Consider the following 22,104-nt stretch of genomic DNA (forward strand, 5'->3'; position numbering starts at 1 on the left):
CTTTAATCATGGTTATTAAATTATGAGATATGAGAATCAATACGTCATGAATAAAAACTAAAGTTAATCAGGATTTTTTTTTAATTGCTTTACTTTATATTAATGATGTTTTGTATTATGCAATCTATTTAACAACAAAAGGTTAGAATTAAACAACTTTTTTTTTAAAATTTTCAAGGTTTGTATAAAAATATTTTCAAATAGATAATTCAAAGATATAATAAAAATAACAATTTAAAATTTTATATTAAATTCTTACCTTTGATTTACTATAAAAGTTTTGCATTGAATTTTTCTGTAGGGTTAAAGTTTTTTTCCAATAAAATCCCAACTGATTCTAATCAATGTTGACCATTGAGATTTTTTCCGTTAGTGGTGTCTTTAATTACAATGTTAGCTGTGTCGAAACTCCTCTGCTGTTATTAACAATAAATTTCGTCAGGAAACCAGTAGAAACAAAGCGTGCAACGAGAGGCTGTTCAAAATTTGATCAATATAGGGCAAGATTGTTCCAGAGAAGCGATATAATAAAAGATTAGTGAAGGGTTAAATGTGGTTGATTAACGATTGACAGTGGCCGAGTGATTTATGAGTTTTCTGAATGGTACAAATCTTCACTTGTTGATGTCTGTATAATTAAGCTGTGTCAACAGAGAAAAAGAATGAAGGAGATAGATGGAAAAGAGAAGTTAATAAATTTCCCATCTAGGATTTATAAATCTATTTTCTGATTTGTAATTCTTTGATTTTGATATCTATGTTTTGAAATATACATATAAAACATTATATTAACACATACTGAATATTAAAATTGAGAAAGGAAATGGGGAATGTGTCAAAGAGACAACAACCCGACCAAATAAAAAAATACAAAAAATACCAAAAAAAATACAAAAAATTAGACAAAATCTTTTTTTTTTTATTTGGTCGGGTTGTTGTCTCTTTGACACATTCCCCATTTCCATTCTCAATTTTATTTTTCAATATGTGTTAATATAATGTTTTAAAAAGCTTTATAAATACATTAAACAAACAAAAACAAAAAAATGATAGATATATAAAAGATAATAAATGTTTGTTTGAATAAAAGTATTGAAGGTAATAGATGAAAAGATTAAGGAGGAAAATTTGTCTGTTCTGTGATTTTATGTATTAATGTACAGTAAAAAAGGAAGTAGATTTTTTAATAGAATTTAATTTTATAACTCACTGTTTATTTAATGATGTTTAAAAGATTGAAACTATTTTAACTTATTAGAATTGACAACAAATATCTGATTTTGATTAAGGATTTTTATGCCCCACCTACAATAGTAGAGGGGCATTATGTTTTCTGGTCTGGGCCTCCGTTCGTTCGTTCGTCCGTCTGTGCGTCCATTCACTTCAGGTTAAAGTTTTTGGTCAAGGTAGTTTTTGAAGAAGTTGAAGTCTAATCAACTTGAAACTTAGTACACATGTTCCCCATGATATGATTTTTTAAATTTTAATGCCAAATTTTAGTTTTGACCCCAATTTCATGGTCCACTGAACATAGAAAATGATAGTGCGAAGTTCAGGTTAAAGTTTTTGGTCAAGGTAGTTTTTGATGAAGTTAAATTTACATCAACTTGAAATTTAGTACACATGTTCCCTACGATATGATTTTTCTAATTTTGATTCCAAATTAAAGTTTTTACCCCAATTTTCACAGTCCACTGAACATAGAAAATGATAGTGCGAGTGGGGCATCCGTGTACTATGGACACATTCTTGTTATTAGATATGCAATTGTGCATATAGAAATATAGATAAAGATTGAAGAAGGATTAGATTGAATGAAACTAAAATTTCAAAAAAAAAAAAGAAAATAACAAAACATGAAAATCTAATTCTTATTTGATAAATTTGGGATTGTAGAAAAAAATATATGACAAATGAAAAAATAGTTCCAATAGACAAGAAGCTGAGCTAAATTTGATCAATATACCTGTTATTATGAGTAAATGATTGGCAGTGGTGGTGTGATTAATGAGATTTGAACAAGATTCCTATCCCATAATGCAATATTTGATCACTTGTGGATGTCCATTTTATTAGTCAATGTAAATAAAAAGGATAATGAACACTGATGATTGATACAGACAAGGCACAATATTTTAATCTTAGTCATTCATGAAATATTTGTGACTTGTAAGCAAACGGAAATCAATCAGTCATATTTTCAGAGTCAGAGGGGCTTTAATGGAAAAGAAGATGGGTGTATTAGTGATGGCATAGGGTTCCTGGAAAAAGCAATTTGTGTTCACTACCCCTGTCAACACAAATGACACAACTAATATACAAGTGGGAGGTTTAGCTAGCAATGAAACCAGGTTCAATCCAAGAGTTTTCTACATAAGAAAATGCCTGTTCCAATTCAGGAATATGACAGTCGTTATCCATTTGTTTGATGTGTTTAAGCTTTTGATTTTGCCATTTGATTAGGGACTTTCTGTTTTAAATTTTCCTCAGAGTTCACTACTTTTGTGATTTTACTTAATATACTAGTGAATCCAGCCTTTAGGATGCTTTCTCCTCTTGTTTTTAACTTTTTGTCCATGTGGTGAGAATAAAAATATTGTTTGCTAATTTCTAAAAAAAAATATTTTTTTATAACGTATGAATTTAAAAGCCATATTTGGAAATCTTATATAATCTTTGTTTTTTTCTATCATATTTTAAAAAAAAATGTACAGATGTTAAATGTATAATAAAAAAATCAAGAGAGGCATTTCCTGCCAAATTTTCAAATGATCATATCTCAAAAACCAGGACACAGACATTTAACTTTGTTCTTCTTCAAAGTTCCTCTTTAGCTCATGATCACCGTTCCGAAGCCATCACTTGGTGCGTCCTCTATCTGCTGTAAACTATTTCAAACATCTTCTTCTCTGAAACTATTGAACCAATTCCAACCAAACTTCAAACTGAATGATCCTTATGGTATCTATAATAAAGTTTGTGTTTTATTTTCTGTTTCGTCAAAAACATGGCCATCATGGCTAAAAATAGAACATGGGGGTAAAATGCAGTTCAAAAACCAAAGCATTTAGGGCAAATCTGACATTGAATAAAAGTGTTCAGTAGGTCAAGTTCTATCAGCCCTGAAATATTCAGATGAATCTAACAACCCATTATTGTTGGGTTGCTGCCACTAAATTGGTAATTTTAAGGAAACTTTGCAGTTTTTGGATATCATCTTGAATATTATTAATGATAAATATAAACTGTAAACAACAACAAAAAACGGCAAAGTAAGATCTCAAAAATTAAAATTGAACTTTGTTTGAAATTTTTTATTCTGAAGGTTCTTTGATAATGCAGAATCTAACAAAAAAAAAACTATAATGAAATTGGACATGTATACAAAAGACTTTTAAAAAGCTTGTTATTTTGAAACAGAGAAGTGAAAACATTCTTAATAACCATGGTTTAATTTTCCCCATATTCTATAAGGTATGGTCCTATAAATTGTAAATTGATTAATAAATCACAAGTTTGTTATTTTGACATTAATTACGGTGTATAAAAGCAAAGTAATTAGGCTTCCAATAATTATTTTTTTCTGTTGTTCTAAATCATAAAAACTCTAGTTAAAAGGGACGATATTAACGGATCTCTAGCTAATTTATAGTAGTAATTTAGAGATGTGAATTGTCAATACATTGGCTTCTGGCAGGAGAGATCTAATCAAGCAGACTAAAGTTTTATTTGTGTCCTGTGAATTAGTTTTTTCAATGTCCTAAAAAAATTACCTTGTTCCCAGTAAATGGACAGAGTTGGGTTCTTTTTTTTTAAATTAAAAGTTATGTACTAGAGTATGTGTGAATAATTGAATAATTTAAAATCCAATTTCACAACCCATTATGCAGTATCATATGTCAAGGTCTTGAAAAGTCTTAAAATGTTTAAATGCGTTTAATGAAAACTGTGAAAGACCAGGCCTCACGGTCATAAAACTTTTGAGCATGATTTTTGTACTCCGACACGAAAATCAACCAATCAAATTGCTGGATTTCATGTTTCGAGCATGATTTTTGTGCTCAGAGCACTGAGCAAAGTTTTATGCCTTCAAGGCCAGGTCTTGAAGGCATAAAACATTGCTCGGAGCACAAAAATCGTGCTCAAAACATGAAATCCAGCAATTTGATTGGTTGATTTTCGAGTCTGAGTACAAAAATCATGCTCTTAAGTTTTATGACTCTGAGGCATGGTCTTCAGTAGTTGAACTACATTATCACAAACTCTTATCGTATTAGACTATGATTGGTATTTTTCCTACCAAAGGTCATAGGTTTTCTTGACCAAAATAAACTGACAGCCAAGAAATAGCTTAAAGGGCTGAAAGTGAAATGAAAAACACAATATGATTTGCTAAAGACAACCACTGACAATATAAGAAGAAGATGTGGCATGATTGCTAATGAGACAACTCTTCACAAGAGGCCAAATGACACAGAAATTAATAACTATAGGTCACTGTAAAGTCTTCAACAATGAGCAAAGCCCATAACACATAGGGAGCTATAAAAGGCCCCAAAATGACACATGTAAAACAATTCAAAATAGAAATAACAGCCTAATTAATGTACAAAAAATGAAGAAAAACAACTACCACTGAAATACAGGCTCTTGTCTTGGTTGATCCATTATTTATTTATCAGCACTAAGGAATGAAGGTGCATAAAGAAGTCTGACAAGATACAATATTTTCTCAAATACTTACAGACACATTAAGATTTACATACTCTATGGTGTAATTACCCTTTTCCAGATTTAGCACTTTTTTCCTGTTAGGTTTTACACTTTTCTATCGATTTTGCCTTCATATGTTCTTTGTGCACTGGGGAGTTATGTTTTTTGGTCAGTGTGTCTGTCTATTTGTCAGTCTGTAACGCTTCAGGTTAAAGTTTTTGGTCAAGGTAGTTTTTAATGAAGTTGAAGTCCAATCAACTTGAAACTTAGAACACATGTTTCATGATATTATCTTTCTAATTTTAATGCCATATTAGAGTTTCGTTTTGAATTTCACGGTCCACTGACCATAGAAATTGATAGTGTGAGTGGGCATCCATTTAAATTGATGCAATTTGCCTGAAAAGTGTTTCTGCTGTTGCTATTTTACAAAAGACAGTATTTATAACCAAAAATCTTTCTATTTATTTTTTAGCACCAAGCAATGAAAAGACACAATGAAGCCTGGAGAGACAGTCTCAGATACAGACGACCAGACCTTGACAGGATGTCAGGAATCAGACGCATAACAATAAATAATAATCCTATGTTAGGGGATCAGGGAGCAACATACCTGGCTGAGGCTCTTAAAGATGATCTCTGGCTGAAAGGTAATACATCTAATAAGGAAAGTTTTCAGGATAGTATAATTAGTTATTAAAGGTACCAGGCTTATAATTGGATATGCCAGCTGTGCATTTCGTCTAAATAAGACTCATCAGTGACGCTCAGATCAAAATAGTTAGAAAGCAAATCAATAACAAAGTTAAAGAGCATTGAGAACCCAAAATTCCAAAAAAGTTGTGCCAAATAAGGTAATCTCCGCCTAGTATAAGAAAATACTTGCTATTTCAAATAATTCATACTTTTGCAAACAGTAAACTTATAAAAATTACCATATAATTGATATTGATCATGTCAACTGAGCTGGTGATACCCTCAGGGACATAAAGATGAGTAGATGTGGTATGATTACCAATGAGACAACAATCGAAGACCCTCAGGGACATAAAGATGAGTAGATGTGGTATGATTACCAATGAGACAACAATCGCAGGAAAAACTGATGAGAACAATTACAGGTCTTATGCAATGAGCAAACCCATACAATAAAGAACGATACAAAATGCCGGCACACAATTTGACAAACAATACAAAATAGAAAATCTAAAAGGGGTATAACATGAAATGTGTATGACTTGGTTTCATACTAGAGGAAATTAATCTTTCTTCAAAGTCATTACTTTTGTAGCATTAGACATGCAGGGATGTGGTATATCTACAACAGGGGCCAAGTCATTGCTGGATGTATTAAAATACAACACAACGGTGGTTGTCTTAGATGTCAGACGGAATCCATTGATAGGTATAATATATTTCTTATTCTGTGGATTCATTTAACTGTATGGAAATCAATTTCGTTGAACATGTGGATAAAGCTGAGCCAATTGAAGAGGAGCGTAAAGGAGGGTATCTGTACAGAAGAACACAAAATTAAATTGCCATTTCACGATGAACGATCTACTTACAAATTTAACAACAGTGAATAACGAACCTTTTTCATGAATGCACGTGAAATAAAAATGGCAAAACCCATTGCATGCACAAAGATAACCCTTTACCATCCTCATTAAGCAAAATACAAATTTTGTATATATGATAATTTACAGAATTTGTGAAAAACACTAAATCAAGTATCCTGTTAGTAAATATGTTTATCATGAGGAGAGCTGTTTAATAAGGATATCAATGCAAGTTTTGCAGTGCACTTTACATGGAAATATAATAGTATGAGCAGTACATATGCTTGTTTTGTTATTTATTACTGTATAACAATGGAAATGATTTATCTATATGATTCACTTGGATAAGAATGGAAATACTCTAAATCATTTCATTCTTAGAAATTTATCATATATAATTCAGTTGTGACATCTTATAACGTAACAATGATTCAGTCGTAGACTCTAGAATCTAGAACCAAAATCAAAATACTCTAGATTTATTTTTTTCTCACAAATTTATTTTATATAATGAAACAGTGACAGGTTAGGATAGTCATAGACTATATAATGTAGTAGGAAAATGATAATTCTCAAAAATCACTTAATTCTTATAGCTATCTCCATCCCTGATATATTGCATATTGGGAGTTTATTAAATCTTGTTGCTGTGACAGAATGATGTATTGTTGTTCATTGTGGACCATCTCAAAACAACAGATTTTGTCGAAATGAATATCATTTTATGTGATAATTAATAGGTTTGTCATCTTCTGTTTGTTTGAGTGTGTTGCATATTGAACCATTGTACATTGTATGTGTATTTCATTTATTCATTAGAAAGGATGGTCATCTATGTATGGTATATTCAGCTGGGGTACAATAATACATTTTGAGACTATCACTTTAAGAAATTGAGACATTGTTTTATGGGATAGGAGAGTCTTTGATTTTCATATTATTTTCCACTGTTGGTTCTCTTTCAGAATAATTAATTGGCCGTTTCAGAATCTAAGGCATCATGGGTAATTTCATTGTTCGTACCCCAAAGTGAAAATAATGTTACGTCATTGGTTGAATTTACATTGTTTAAAACGTTTTAAACCAATCAAAACGCTTTGGTGTTCGCTTTTGAAAATATTACCCAGGATGCATTAGATTCTGAAACGGCCAATTGAAATCTAATAAAAGTGTGAAGTTGTCCATTTTTGGACAAGTTTTCGTCATTACCAGATAATTTGATATTTTTTTATTGGATGTCTTCTTTTTCTTGTTGGTTTTGTCGATATAGGTGAACCACAAATTTATGTAAAATTGATAATGGAGAAGGGGAATGTTTTAAAGAGACAACAACCTGACCATAGATCAGAAAACAGCCAAAGACCACCATTGGGTCTTCAATACATTGAGAAAATCTTGCACCCGTAGGCATGCTTCATCTGACCCTAATGTGTTCATTAAAAAGTGAAATTTCTGGAAGGTTTAATGCAGAATTTTTTAAAACTACAAAATCAAGTATCTCTAAAAGTACAATTAGAAGCATAATGTTTTGGGGTCTGTTCCTCTGTCCGTTGGTCCATTTGTCCGGCTTCAGGTTGAAGTTTTTGGTCAAGATAGTTTTTGATGAAGTTGAAGTCAATCAACTGGAACTCAGTACTCATGTTCCTAATGATATGAACTTTTTGATATGATTGCCAAAATTGAGTTGTGACCCCAATTTCACCGTCCAATGAACATTTTGCGAGTTACATCAATGTACTATGGACATATTCTTGTTAGTTTGAGTAACTAGGTTTAAGGTCATAAAAAAGGACAGAGAAAAAAACAATGCCATTAGGTCTATTTAAAACTTTTTCTTCTGTATATACTGTGGATTCATTTATTTTTGTGGGTACCAATTTTCGTGGTTTGAGGAAAACTTACATATTCGTGGATATTTAATTTTGTGGTATTGGCAAAGTCTACACTCATTCCTTTATAAAATTTGTATTTCGTTGAACATTTGAATTCGTGGTTCTCCTGTACCCACTAAATCTACGAAAATTGGTATCCAACGAATATCAATGAATCCACAGTAGGTGATTTGATGTATATTAGATTGATCACCAAAAGTTCTTTAAATAATTATAGATTATCGTTGATCATCTCAACGAGATTGATTTTCTCGCTTGAGCTGGTACAGCGAAAGTGAGAAAAGCAATCGAGTTGAGATGACCAATGATAATCTGTTTATCGCTATTTTGCCTATGACGACGTTGTCAATTTCATGTCAATTTCGTTAGCAACGCCATGTGGCCTCCTTAGTTTCTAGCAATAATTTTTTCATCTCAAGCGAGAAGCATGATATGAAAATTATCACAAAAAAAGATCAAAGGAAAGATGCACAAAATAGCAATAATCATGATTATATCAGAGTATTGTATCCCAAAATCAAGTGCTCAGACATATTAAAAACATTTTCATTTCAAAACTACAATAGTTTATATATCTTGCCTTCAAAATACCATCACAATCATATAGAATTTTTTGTAAGCCCTTGATTTTTAGAGTTTTTTATTGGAAAACCCATTAGAACTTCACAAGAGCTGTAATTTCCCTCAATTTCTACAATTTCACAGCTTGAATTGAAGACTTGAAATCCAATCGCAATATTAAGCATTCCTGGAAGATATTTATTTTAAATATTTTGACATGGCTATTAAATTGTTTCTCAGATTTCAAATGAAATGAAAACACGCTGATAGGTTAAGTGTCTGATATTTTACAACTAGTCACAATGAAGCTTCAAAACATTAAAGAAATTCTTTTAAAATGATTTGTGTGGTTAGGTCTAAGTCAAGGGATGTAACCTAAAACAAATATCAGCTATTAACTAGTCTGCCCTTTAAAGCCATAAATTATGTTCAGATTTTTGCATGAGGTGGCAAATTTCACATGTGGAACTTAAATTAAATTTAAATCAGTTTAATCAGTACTGCATTTAAAAAAGTAACATGAAATAAAAGTGAAATTGTCAGTGTTACTTGGGTGCTTAGAACTTATCTATAAAAGTTGGTTATATAAAGCTATTTGAATGTACATGGCTAATAGTTAATATAGTTCATTAAGTAAAGTTGGTGTTAAAACTTGACAAATTTTCACATTCTTCAGAATTGGTTGACAGAAAAAATATCCCCCCCCCCCCCCCCTGTTAAAGAAGTGCTAAAAAAAAGATATCGCCACATAAAAAAATGTGAATTAACTCCCTTTGAAAAATAACACATTTGATTATAGATAGAGACGTTCTGATCGATTGAATTGATTGTTATGTTTTTGTACTATTCAAGACAGTTTGAAAGTCAATGTGAACTTAGTGTATAATGCTTCTCCCATTTCAATTAGATTAAGGAGCATGATATTTGACAGGCATTGATTGCTCTGTGTTGACAAATTTCCTTCCACATAACCATATATAGAATATAGTTTTTAGATCAGGAAGGATTTTTTAAAACATCGAAAATATACAAGGCTTTTAATTGTCAGTGTACTATAAATTTCAATTAATAGGCAAACAACGTATGAAAATACCAGTTATCATGGTTATAATTTTGATATCATTGCAGATGAGCCTTAGGTCTTTCTTTGAAACAAGGAATTTTATTCAGTTTTTTATGCCCCACCTACCATAGTAGAGGGGCATTATGTTTTCTCAATTCTGGTCTGTGCGTCCATTCGTCCGTCCGTTCGTCTGTCTGTCCCGCTTCATTGTTTAAGTTTTTGGTCAAGGTAGTTTTTGATGAAGTTGAAGTCCAATTGACTTCAAACTTAGTACACATGTTCCCTATGATATGATCTTTCTAATTTTAATGCCAAATTAGAGGTTTTACACTAATTTCACAGTCCAATGAACATGGAAAATGATATTGTGAGTGGGGCATTCTTGTACTGAGGACACATTCTTGTTTCTAGATAATTTATGATTTAACTGAATTACAAACTATAAGATTACTTGCTCAATGTTAAGTGTCCCTGGGTTTGCAGTGTATGCTGTTATATTTCAACAAATACAGTGAAAGCTGTTTAAACCAAACCTATTTGGGACATAATCCCTAGTTCTGTTTTGACTCGTTTGTTTATCCAGTTGTTTTACATTCTGCTCAATTGATTTGCCTTAATCATTCAATATTAATTGCCAAGCTTACATTTGTTTATCTTAAGTTTGACCCTGTGGTTGTATGGAGGTTTCCTGTATTTTAGATTTTAAATTTATTATTCAAAGTGAAAATTACATGTCCTTTCTAGGGGTGGGTCTTCAATATCGCAATTTGTATGTTTCAATAACAATGTCTCCAGAACTACATAATTGAATTACTTGATAATGAATTCGAAATTCGAATTTTGGTATATTTTTTTTTATCTGTTAGACATCCTACTTATTTCCTATTTCAAAATATTGAAAATGAAGACTTTATTTTGATGTTTTTATAATTGGGAAAATTACTCTTTCATTTCCATATTTGAATGCATTATTTCCTGTAATTGGAATTCTTTTCAAATTCCATAATCATCATCAAATAATAAATGCACACACAAAAAAATCAGTATTTCGGGAATCTGACAAAACCATAAGCGGGATCCATGATCAGAACCCGCCAATGAGATGTTTGCTGTTCTAATGTTTGTCTTTCTGTCAGATATTCAAACTTCTCTGGTTTTAACCATGTAGTTTCATTATAAAAATTTGTCCCCTAACCCCTATTTCTCTTTTAAATAAAATCCTATAAAATCCTTGTTATTTTTTCATACTTTTGCAAAGAAAATTAGATAGCTATGTTTAATGTATGAAAACTCTAGAGAGAATCATTTGCTAAAAGTACAACTGTAAATTCTATGTTTATTAGAATATCAGGGTATTTTTATACTTTGCGTGTCTGTCTGTCTGTCTGTCACTGAGATAATGCAAATCATGTGTCATCAGTTTCTGAAATGAAGGAATAGTAGAAGATGTCTTAATTATGCAAATTATATCCATATATAATTTAAAACTATAATAAATATGATGAATTTTTTTTATCTTCTTTTAATTTCAGACAGAGAAGTTGTACATGCCATCATGGAACAGTTAATGATCAATAGTAATGGTCAAGATACTGAGGTTTGTTATCTCCTTTGTCTTATATATGAGTTATCTCTCTCATTGAAACGTTAATGATCATCAGTAACAGTCAAGATACTGAGGTTAGATATTCAAACTTACCTGAGTTATTGCCAGTGTCTTAATTAGCTGAGTTAATTCCCTTATCTGAGTTATCCCCCATTATCTGAGTTATTTCCCTTATCTGAGTTATCTCCCATTATCAGTTATTTACCATGTCTGAGTTATCCCCCATTATCTAAATTATTCAAGTTATTTCCCTTGTCTGAGTTATCTCCCATTATCTAAATTATTTGAGTTATTTCCCTTGTCTGAGTTATCTCCCATTGTCTTAATTATCTGAGTTATTTCCCTTATCTGAGTTATCTCCCTTGGGGTGGCTAAAGTTCCAGAGAACCAGAAGAAATGTTTTGTAAAAACAGTTGGAATAGATTTTTGATTCAATCAGCAATGTAATAGTACTCTAAGAATATTTTTTCAAACAAATGTGGAATGTATCTGATGGATTAATTCTATACTAATCTCACAAATTGAGCAGACAAATTTGTAATTATTCCAATGTCTGGTTTACATATTTATTAATTTGCCTTCAGCTTCAGAAAAAAATATGAGATGCTTTAAGACCTTATACACTAACAAAGTTGTTGACAATAATATTTAAGTATTGGTATTAAAAGATCTTTTCGAAGAAAAAAAAATATCACAAAAATACTGAACTCTGAGGAAAATTCAAAATGGCAAGTCCCTAATGAAAAAGCAAAATCAAAAATCACACAAAGGGCATTTTAAAAGTACATGTATTATCAAGGTCATTAAGTACAAGTTTATCAGGGTCATGGAGTATATATTCCATACACAGTATTATTTCATAATATCATACTGTAGATTACTAAATATGCGTGGGGTAAAAGTTTTTGTGGTTTGAGTACTTTGACCAATTTTTAGTCATTTTGGTAGAAACAAATGATAAAACCAAGAAATAAGGTGCTGTCAAAAAGCAAAATTTAATTTTGTTTCTGACTATAAAAATATTAACAAAAAGTTGAATTCACAATGCATCTTGCATCATGTCTAGTGATAATTTTTTTTTATTTCTAATTTACAATAGATTGATTTGAAAGATGTTTGGAAACATGGACTGCCAGTGAAAAAATATGTACTTATGGACTTTTGTCACTGAATTAGTTCACATTTTTCATGTAGGGGCCACCTGAGGCCATGGGTGCAGGATTTTCTTGTTACGTTGAATACCCATTTTATGACCTTGGACTGTTTTTCTACTGTTTGGTCAGGTTGTTGTCTCTTTGTCATATTCCCCATTTCCATTCTTAATTTCTTTTATGAACCCAGAACTTAACCCTTTCCTTCATGGACATTTTTTTTGACATACTTGATTTACATAAGATTTTTTCAATAAAAAGAAATCTTAAGTTTAAAGTATTTATCTTTGATACATTTCCCATTTCCATTCTCAATTTTATGCATTGCGCAAACAAATATTTCATCAATGAAATTCCAGTCAGATGTTCTCATAAATATCCTCTTTATATTGGATACAAATTTTATTCAGTCTAATACAGATTTTTGAAGGCAAGACTTTTCAACTGAGACACTACACAGGCGTCAAAAGGCCTCATTATGGAGTAAAGGGGGTGGCGTCAATAGGTGTCACTATGGAGGAAAGAGTTAAAGGATTTAATACTGTATTTTGTTTATTTCCAGTATAAATGGTTGAAAGCAGAAGAACCTTTAGACCCTTCAAGGTCAAAATTATCAGCAAAGAAAAGGAGGACAAAGACATTAAATTCAAGTTTTGGTAGAAAAACCACAATAAAGGTAAAAATAATACACCAGTGAAGTGTAATGGTGTATATTACTGTGGATTCATTTATTTTCGTGGATACCAATTTTCGTGGATTTAGGAAAACTTATATGTTCATGGATATTTAATTTTGTGGTTTTGGAGGAAATCTGCATACAAGCTTATAGAAAATTTGGTATTCGTTGAACATTTAATTTCGTGGTTTGTCTGTTCCCACGAAATCCATGAAAATTGGTATCCAACGAATAATAATGAATCCACAGTATGTCAAATAATGTGTAGAGGTGTCTAATCCAAATATTTGCCAAAAAATGAGGATGTCAACATTTAATTGATAGAAAAATTACAATTAGGATAAATAAAAGCAACAGTAGTATAAAACTGTTCAAAAGTCACTATTTGATTGAGAGAAAACAAATCTGGGTTACAGACTTAAATTGACGGAAACACACCAACAATATGAGGAAAACAACAAAATAACAGAACACCTAAGTGCAGAAAAAAACTAATAGCAATGGAACTACCATAGAAAAGAAATATAAGTTAACAACTGCCATATTCTTGACTTGGTATAGGACATTTTGAAAAAAAAAATGATTGGTTGAACCTGGTTTTGTGGCTAGCCAAACCTCACACTTTAAGGCAATGTTAAATATCCCTAAAATGACACCATTACATGACAGGAATAAATACATAAATGAATATTAAAATAGTAGATTTTGACATGTTAACCAAATTGTCAAATTTTCAGGTTTCAGCAAATACAAGTAGACGGAGAACAAAGTCCACAGGCAATGTGAATGTAGCAAGAAAAATGAATCCCATCAGCTCAGAGGAAATTAAATCTGGCCCAGGGCGTCCATGGAGAACAGCTGCAAGGGCCAACAGGTTTAGGTAAGTTGGTGATGAAAGAGCTGGTGCTTGGGTCAATTAAGGTGGTACCCAACACTTTCACTAAAATTAATTTGGCTTGTTTAATTTTTATACAATTTTGTCAAAGTATTTACTTTGACCATTTAACAAAAATATAAAAATTTCAAAATATTTGAACCAATTGTTTTGTCAGAAAAATTACATATAGCAGTTTGAAAAACATTAATTTTGATTATTGAGAAGCTTAATATTCCTCTTACAACACAACGTAATTAAAACGTTTAGCTGACTTTAAAGAGTTATCTCCCTGTAGATTTAGGTATAACATGCTGTAAACCAAATAATCTTGATTGATTTATTCACACTACTTACATGAATAATAAAATTTTGATTTCATGTATGATATTGTCCTGAAGACGCCACCCTTGTTGGGGAAACATGTCGACCATAATAAACTCTTACCATGGGGTAATTGATGGGTGTTGTTGTTTTATTTTACTTTTATAGTGAAAGACAACTGTGAATACCTTTAGGTATCCACCCACTATTACCCATCCGCACAATAACCACTTCGGGTGTTGGTTCACCTTGTTCACCTTGTTCAAACTCATAAATAATAAAAGTAAATACTTAATGTCCAAAGTCATCTATTTTGGGATCAACTGTTAATAATGTATTCAAAAAGTCAAGAACTTTGTTTTGTGAAGTAAAAAAAATAATTTAAAAAAGATAAAAGTTTAATCGGAAAAATGTTGAAATCTACAATACCAAATAACTTGAAAAACACATAAACATTTGTTAAAAAAAGTTCCAACTAAACACGTCACATTTTTACAGCCATACACAATTATGTTGTCAGATCTTCAACTGTTATTTTTTTTTGAAACTATTAACAGAGGTTTTAATCAACCTTCACAATTATGTTTCTTATTAAATTGTCAGATCTTCAACTGTTATTTTTTTGAAACTATTAACAGAGGTTTTAATCAACCTTCACAATTATGTTTCTTATTAAATTGTCAGATCTTCAACTGTTATTTTTGTGAAACTATTAACAGAGGTTTTACTCAACCTTCACTTTATTATTGCAGTTAATTATTGATAACAGTGAATTCATTATTCATGAATTGACTTTTGAGGAAAGACTATATGTTCATGGTTATTTGATTTCATGGTTTTGACAATAGATATAGGAAGATGTGGTGTGAGTGCCAATGAGACAACTCTCCATCCAAATAACAATTTAAAAAGTAAACCATTATAGGTTAAAGTACGGCCTTCAACACAGAGCCTTGGCTCACACCGAACAAATGTCTGTATACAAGTCTTTAAAAACATTAAAATATGGTTGAACATTTGATTTCACTTTTGACCTCCATTTCCACGAAAATTGTTATCCCTTGAATTAAACTGACTCCACATTAGTTTTTGTATAAAGAATATATTTTACAGAGGTTTCCCTCCTGAACATGTACCTGGGATATCTAATGAATCTGTATGAAAACAGTGAAGAATTGAATTCACTTTTCACCTTTATCTAAAAAAAACCATGAAAATTCATATTCCTTGAATAAAAATAAATCCAAAGTAGTTTATATTTAAAAATTATATTTTACAGAGGTTTCCCCCCTGAACATGTACCAGGAATATCAAATCTGTATGAAAACAGTGAAGAATTAAACCTGTCTACACAAGATCAGTCATCTATCATCATCACAAAGGAGGAAGATGAAGACACAATGAGAGAACTGGAAAAACTGAAATTAGATGACAGTGCCCTAATTACTGAGGTTAATAATATCAAGGATTTAAGGGTAAGGACTAGAGAAACAACTTATATAATTGCAAATCTATTTCAGAAAACATAAAAAATATTTTAAAGTTAAACAATTTCAAGGATTGAAAAATAAAAGAAAACTTGAAATATTAAAATAAGATGACAGTGACCTAATTACTGAGGTTAATAATATCAAAGATTTAAGGGTAAGGACTAGAGTAACAAATTTGGTCACTACATCCTTAATTCAAAAATCATAAGAATTAATCTGCATGAAAATATTCTTTAGATTTAAGAATTTTAAGGATTTACAGGTTCTTTTACATCCTTGGCTTTCAAATATTCTGCTTTGAGCTTTTCTGGCACATGAAATTTTTCTTTTTTCTTAGCTATGATAGCACAGGGAATCATCTAGAAGATTTGGAAAAGCCCTCAAAAGTTTTGGCACTTCACAACAGCGGTAATTTTAATAAATGTTATAATACATTAACATATATTTACTTTTGGTTTAAAGGTTGAGCTAATTCAGACAAAGAGAAGAATGCACCAAGAACAAGTTGCTCGATCACGAGCTGATAAAAGAATTGTAGAGGTATTTTTTATCTTTTTTTTCTATGTAGGTAAAAGCCTGCTTGGTCTTCTTGTATGCCTGCCTCATCATTTGGAAAAAAGAACCAATCATAATTAGTGAAATGAAATATTCTATATTTGTTAACAGTCAAATTTTTTTAAATACTAAAACATTCAGCAAGCTTCACAATTTAATGGAAAATTTAACTGTCATAACAGTGATAAAGTAAAATACATTGAGAATGGAAACAGTAATGTGTCAAAGAGATGTCAATAAAGCAGAAAACAGCTCAACACTGTGAGAAAATATTGAATCCTGAGGTGGGCTTCAGCTGGTAGATAAACATAAATATGTACTAGTTCAAAAGAAAAATGGGCCTTCAACATCACACTCAACTCTGAAACATATAAATGAACCAAAATAAAAAAAAGTAATACAAGGTTCAAAGACTATCAAAGGCCAGAGGTTCCTGACTTTGGAAGGGCGTAAAAGTATATACATTTTTATACCTTTTACCTTAATGGTAGTTACTTGAATTCAAGGTCTTCAATCTCCTTCTCTTTGCTGATAATTTGGACTCCGAAGGATCTAAAGGTTTCAACCATTAAACATTAAATATGATTTGTGAGATCTCAACCCTAGCTCTGTACCTCTCATCAATGTAGAATAAACTAATGTGCAGCAAAATGCACAGTAAAATGCACAGTAAAATTTAGTTTCAATTAGAGTCCAATTTTAGAAACAATGAAACTAAGCAAAATGACAATGATGAACATACATTAACAAAGGATGGCTAGCAGTTACTGACATGCCAGCTCTAGACTTCCATTAAATTGATAGAAAGATTATGTATATATTTAGGATCTGGTTGTGTGGTGAACTTTTGGGTAAAGATTGCAGGACTTGATATCTAAATCTTCGAAGGCTTATCACTACCTTTTTGATACACAAAATATAGTGCTTTGATTTTAACATTCTATACTTCCCTATCTGAGAATATTTCCAGAAATTCAAGTCACAAAATGTAAAAAAAAAATACATAATTTTAGCATGGTGCAGGAATCTTATATCTGTTCAAAAAATATAAATGATGTCATTGTTAAAGTCATCTTTAGAAATTGAGTTGAGTTATCTCCCATTGTCCAGAATTTTAGCTGAATCAAACTAAAATCAACTTAATTGAAAACTACAATATTTCGTTTTACTTCCAATTGATAAATTAATGCAAGCTTTACCATTTTATGCTTACAAGCACTTTGATTAATGGAATAACATAAGGACAACACATCTCAAAACATGAATTATTACATTGTATTAAATTATCTGTCTATCCAAGAATACCATTATATTGAGGAATCAACAGTACCAGATATTTTATTTCAAATTTTCTACCATTGTAGCTAACCTTAGATAACAAGAAATTAAAAGATGAATGTTTCCGACTGAAACATGACAAAGGAGGAGGTTGTCTTGACGATGACAGTGTTCTGGAGGAGATTGAAGCATCGTTTAAACAGTTCCATCAATTCTTAGACTTACTAAGAGAATCTGGGTAAAGTATTTTATAGTATGCAGTGTTCTCCCCAGACATTTCATTTAGCATCCTGGTAAACGAAGAAATTTGAAATACCATCTTGTTTCTAAAAGTTATAGCATCACATTCATAACATAATTTATAAAAAAACTATCAAATAGCATCTCATTATAAAAATATAACATCACATTACACCTTTCACTATAGGTTAATGTCAGCAATGTCTCAGGCAAGTTTTATAATGGAGGACGATCGACTTTCTTTGATAGAATTAATTTCTCTTTTATACAGTGAAGGGGATATTTCATGCCTGGTAGCAATCTTGTAATATTTCAGAGAAGATCTATCTTGCCATATAAAAATAATAATTAATCTTGTTTACATTTTAGATTAGGTCAACTGATAACAATGGCGGGGTTGGATAAGAAGGACACGCCTTTCGGTAGACACATGTCATCTACAGCTTTAAATGGCAACTCTAGCTTCAGATCATCATTCATTTCATCTAGTCCCCCTAAAGTGGCCCCTAAACCACTGAAACCAACATCAAGGCTGAATGCCTACTATGGTGACATTTCATCTAGTAAACCTGTAGGTGAGGGTCAGCTAGGGGGGTTTGGAAGTTCATTAGAAAAGCCAGATAAATTCACTGCCAAACTTATTGAAAGTTTCAGAGACCCTGCCATGCAAAGTGGTTATGGGGATGAAAGTTTTGAAAGACCAGGAGTTAAAAAGACTGATGATTTGTATGAACGCATTTTACGTGAGACCAGTGGAGCATTTAATTCTAATGTGAGTGTTAATTCAAATGAGAGACCGGATGGGAAGGGAGATAAATCTGGCACAAAATCACAAATAAAACCAGCAAGTGTGATGGATGACGAAAGGGAGACAGAAAAAGAAAATATCATGATGGACCTTAGTGAACTGACTTCACAGCTGCCGATGAGCCGGTCTCAAAACTCTGAGGAAGACCGGTCTTTACGTGATAGTTTTTACAAAGATATGTCTGAGGATGAAAGACCAACTCCTCAACCTCGACCAAGAAAAATTAGCGAATCTGATGATAAGAAGTCGGGTGGCATCAAAGTTGGAAAAGTTGAACCCATGATTGCTTCCAAAAAAGACATGAGTGAAAGAGAGTCTCGGTCTCGCATGAGTGATTATAACTATAGCATGGACAGTTTCGAGCAATCCTACGTTAGTGAACGAGGAGAGCGGATTGTCTTAGAAGGTGACCTAGATTTAGGATTTGGAAACTCCCCTTCACCACCTGCCGAAGTTATTGAAAGTGAAGAAGACTTTTAATTAAGAAATTAATTTTCACTTCCTGTTTAGGTGAACACTTATACTGAGCTTGTCAGTTTCTGAAGGATAATTTTTAAGGATTCAACTTTTTATTGAAGTCAACGATGAAAAACATACCAGTTCATGTATACACTAATTTCAAATTTGTTTGCTTTTGAAGAATATTTTTTTAGTGTCATAACAAAACAAAAAAAATTGAAGTTATAAATTAGTAAAAGCAAATGTTTTTACAAATTTCATAAGGTTAATCTGTGCAAAATTTAGATAATTTTTAGATAAATTTGGAACTCAAAATCGTTCCATGATGTTTTTTTTCTGAGGAAAATGTGTCTGATATTTTTATCTGTAAAAAAAACTTGGTGTAGCCTTGATTTTTAGATTTTTTTCTTTGACTTCTGTTATATGTATTAATTGACCTAATTTATTAATGAATTAATTGAGTTTTATAATTATTTGAATAATGACATTTTGATATTTTTATACCCTCCTAGAACTAATGCAATCTCTAACCATTTTCTAATCATTGAACAAATTGTTGTGATCAAACAAAATTAAAACATTAATGTGTTAGTGATAGTAGCTTACACTAACACACATAAAATTGTTAGTGTTAGTAGTGATCACTAACACCCATAAATTTTAAAGTTAGTAGCATACATTAACAAACATAAATTTGTTAAGTGTAAATAGCTCACACTAACACATTAAGTTGTAAGTGTTGATAGCTTACACTAACACACATACATTTGTAAGTGTAAGTAGCATACACTAACATAAAGTTACAAGTGTTAGTAGTGTACACATAAAAATACCAGTGTTAGTAACACTTACCGTCACACTACTGTAGTTTTTCATACTTCTTTCAAGCAGACTATCTTCTGCAAGTTATGTATAATACTTCGGGTGAATAGAGAGTTTGCTGAAGACTGACTTCGATCCTAGCATTTAAAATTTTAGAGATTTCTACTGTTCCATAGGGGGATTAAATTATCATGGCACAATGAGGGGCTATGGGAATTTATCATTTTCCAAAGTAGACTTAAATGTTTAGACCATTGGAATAAAAACTACAAATTATCTTCATAATTTAAAAACAAACTTGAAGTATATAATTTGCAGTTCCCAAATTGCAATGGGTTTTTTTTCTCAAAAAATGTGACAGGGTTTATGTTATAAATTGAAATGATTTAGACTGGCATTTTGATTTTTTTTAATGAATTTAATAGTATTTTTTTCAATATCGCATTTTACAGTAGTCTAAAAGGATACAATTGCAAAAATAATTACACATATTAATTTCTGAACTTAAAGTATTAGTACGATGTGTTAATTTAGATTTAGATTTTCATTTGCTCAATAAATACATGAAATTTTTCGCCCTCAATGGTATGTAGGAGGGTCCTGATCCAAAATCCTGGAATTAAAATCACGAAAATTCTGAGGTCCCAAATTTGAAAAATTTAAATCCTGCAATCCCTGAAACTCGTAAAAACGAATTCCCTGAACCCTGAAAGGGTCAATCCCGAAATCCAGAGCTTAAAAACACACGATCCCGGAGTCCCGTTATAGGTCCTTCCCTCCCTCTATGTAGGATCTGTATGTGACTGTGATAAATTTTTCAGCAAACACTCTATACTTGTATTGATTTTCTGTGATAGACATTCTAGTCTTTGTATTATTTTAAGCATTCCCAACTGTCTGAAATTAGATTGTATCTGTATCATGTTAGTTTCTATGTATAATTTTGTCTACATGACCCAACTGGCTCTGGCTGCAACCACTATGTATGTAATGCAGGAACTTTTTATTCTCAATATGTTAGTATTGTTGTATCATGATTTCTAAACCTAACACTTTTATCATTTACTTCTATGGTATCAATATTTATGTCAGGGGGTCTATATTTAGGAAATTCATGGTAGTTAACTCTGTTGTTTAATCATTTGTTACTACACAGCCAAATTGTTTTTATTTCACAAGATGTAAGGACAAATTAGATTTTTCCAAATAAACCTGACTTCACTTTCAAAATGTTATCTTTTATTGTGTCATTATGATATTTTCTTTTTTGTGCATTTACAGGACAAAATAATCTCAATATTTTCATCCTCACTAGCCAAGTGTTATGATCCACTCCCCTTAATTCTCTCCACAGATTATTAAGGGGGTCTCATTGGGGGTTCCAATCACGGATCCCCCTTACACTATGTACATATTATTATTAAGCAATTCTCATTTTTTCGTCATTTCCTGGGTCTCACTAGACCTAATTTCCTGTTTTCATGACACAATAATTTGACTTTCACGTGTCACGCCTACAAAAATCGGCAATCCTGTGTCACACTAAGACCCCAGTGAGACCCACTATTTTGTGCCATCTATCAGTTAGTTTTCTCTTAATTTGAAACAGTTGGAGAAGAGCAGAGTGGGTCATAAGCCTAGGCTACCAAAGATGATGTATTATTTTGCATTAAATGTGTAAAAAAGTAAGGAAAAAAAGGGCTGCTTGTTAACATATTTCAAATGGATATAATCTTAGAAAGTTTTTGTGTTTTGAGCTGTCATAGGAGCTTATAATGTGTATCTACATTTGGTAGAATGCTTTTTTATATGATTATTTATTTAGTAATAAATATGGAAACATTAGCACATCTTAGTGTTTGATTCACTGTTTCAAAATCTACTGCATTCTGGGTAATATTTTTTAAAGCATACACCAAAACGATGTGATTGGTTTAAAATGTTCTAAACAATGGAAATCCATCCAATGGTGTAATTTTATTTTCATTTTGGTGTACGAACAATGAGATAACCCATAGTTCTTAAGTTCT

At 31.4% G+C, this 22,104-nt stretch overlaps 1 protein-coding gene across 1 annotated transcript in view; it reads left to right on the forward strand.

Annotated features, from left to right (window-relative positions):
• LOC134718953 (centrosomal protein of 78 kDa-like) overlaps nt 1-21,919 on the forward strand; it is a 68,934-nt gene extending 47,015 nt beyond the window's left edge. Inside the window, exons 7-15 of the mRNA XM_063581824.1 lie at nt 5,189-5,363; nt 6,005-6,118; nt 11,324-11,388; nt 13,111-13,224; nt 13,962-14,104; nt 15,702-15,897; nt 16,375-16,452; nt 17,832-17,983; nt 18,355-21,919. Of these exons, the coding sequence (XP_063437894.1) occupies nt 5,189-5,363; nt 6,005-6,118; nt 11,324-11,388; nt 13,111-13,224; nt 13,962-14,104; nt 15,702-15,897; nt 16,375-16,452; nt 17,832-17,983; nt 18,355-19,273 (1,956 nt within the window). The 3' untranslated portion in view covers nt 19,274-21,919. The remainder of the gene's footprint in view (nt 1-5,188; nt 5,364-6,004; nt 6,119-11,323; nt 11,389-13,110; nt 13,225-13,961; nt 14,105-15,701; nt 15,898-16,374; nt 16,453-17,831; nt 17,984-18,354) is intronic.
• The last annotated feature ends 185 nt before the right edge of the window (nt 21,920-22,104 follow it).

This window comes from Mytilus trossulus, chromosome 5 (genome assembly GCF_036588685.1).
Source record: "Mytilus trossulus isolate FHL-02 chromosome 5, PNRI_Mtr1.1.1.hap1, whole genome shotgun sequence".
In the NCBI taxonomy this organism is placed as follows: Eukaryota; Metazoa; Mollusca; class Bivalvia; order Mytilida; family Mytilidae; genus Mytilus; species Mytilus trossulus.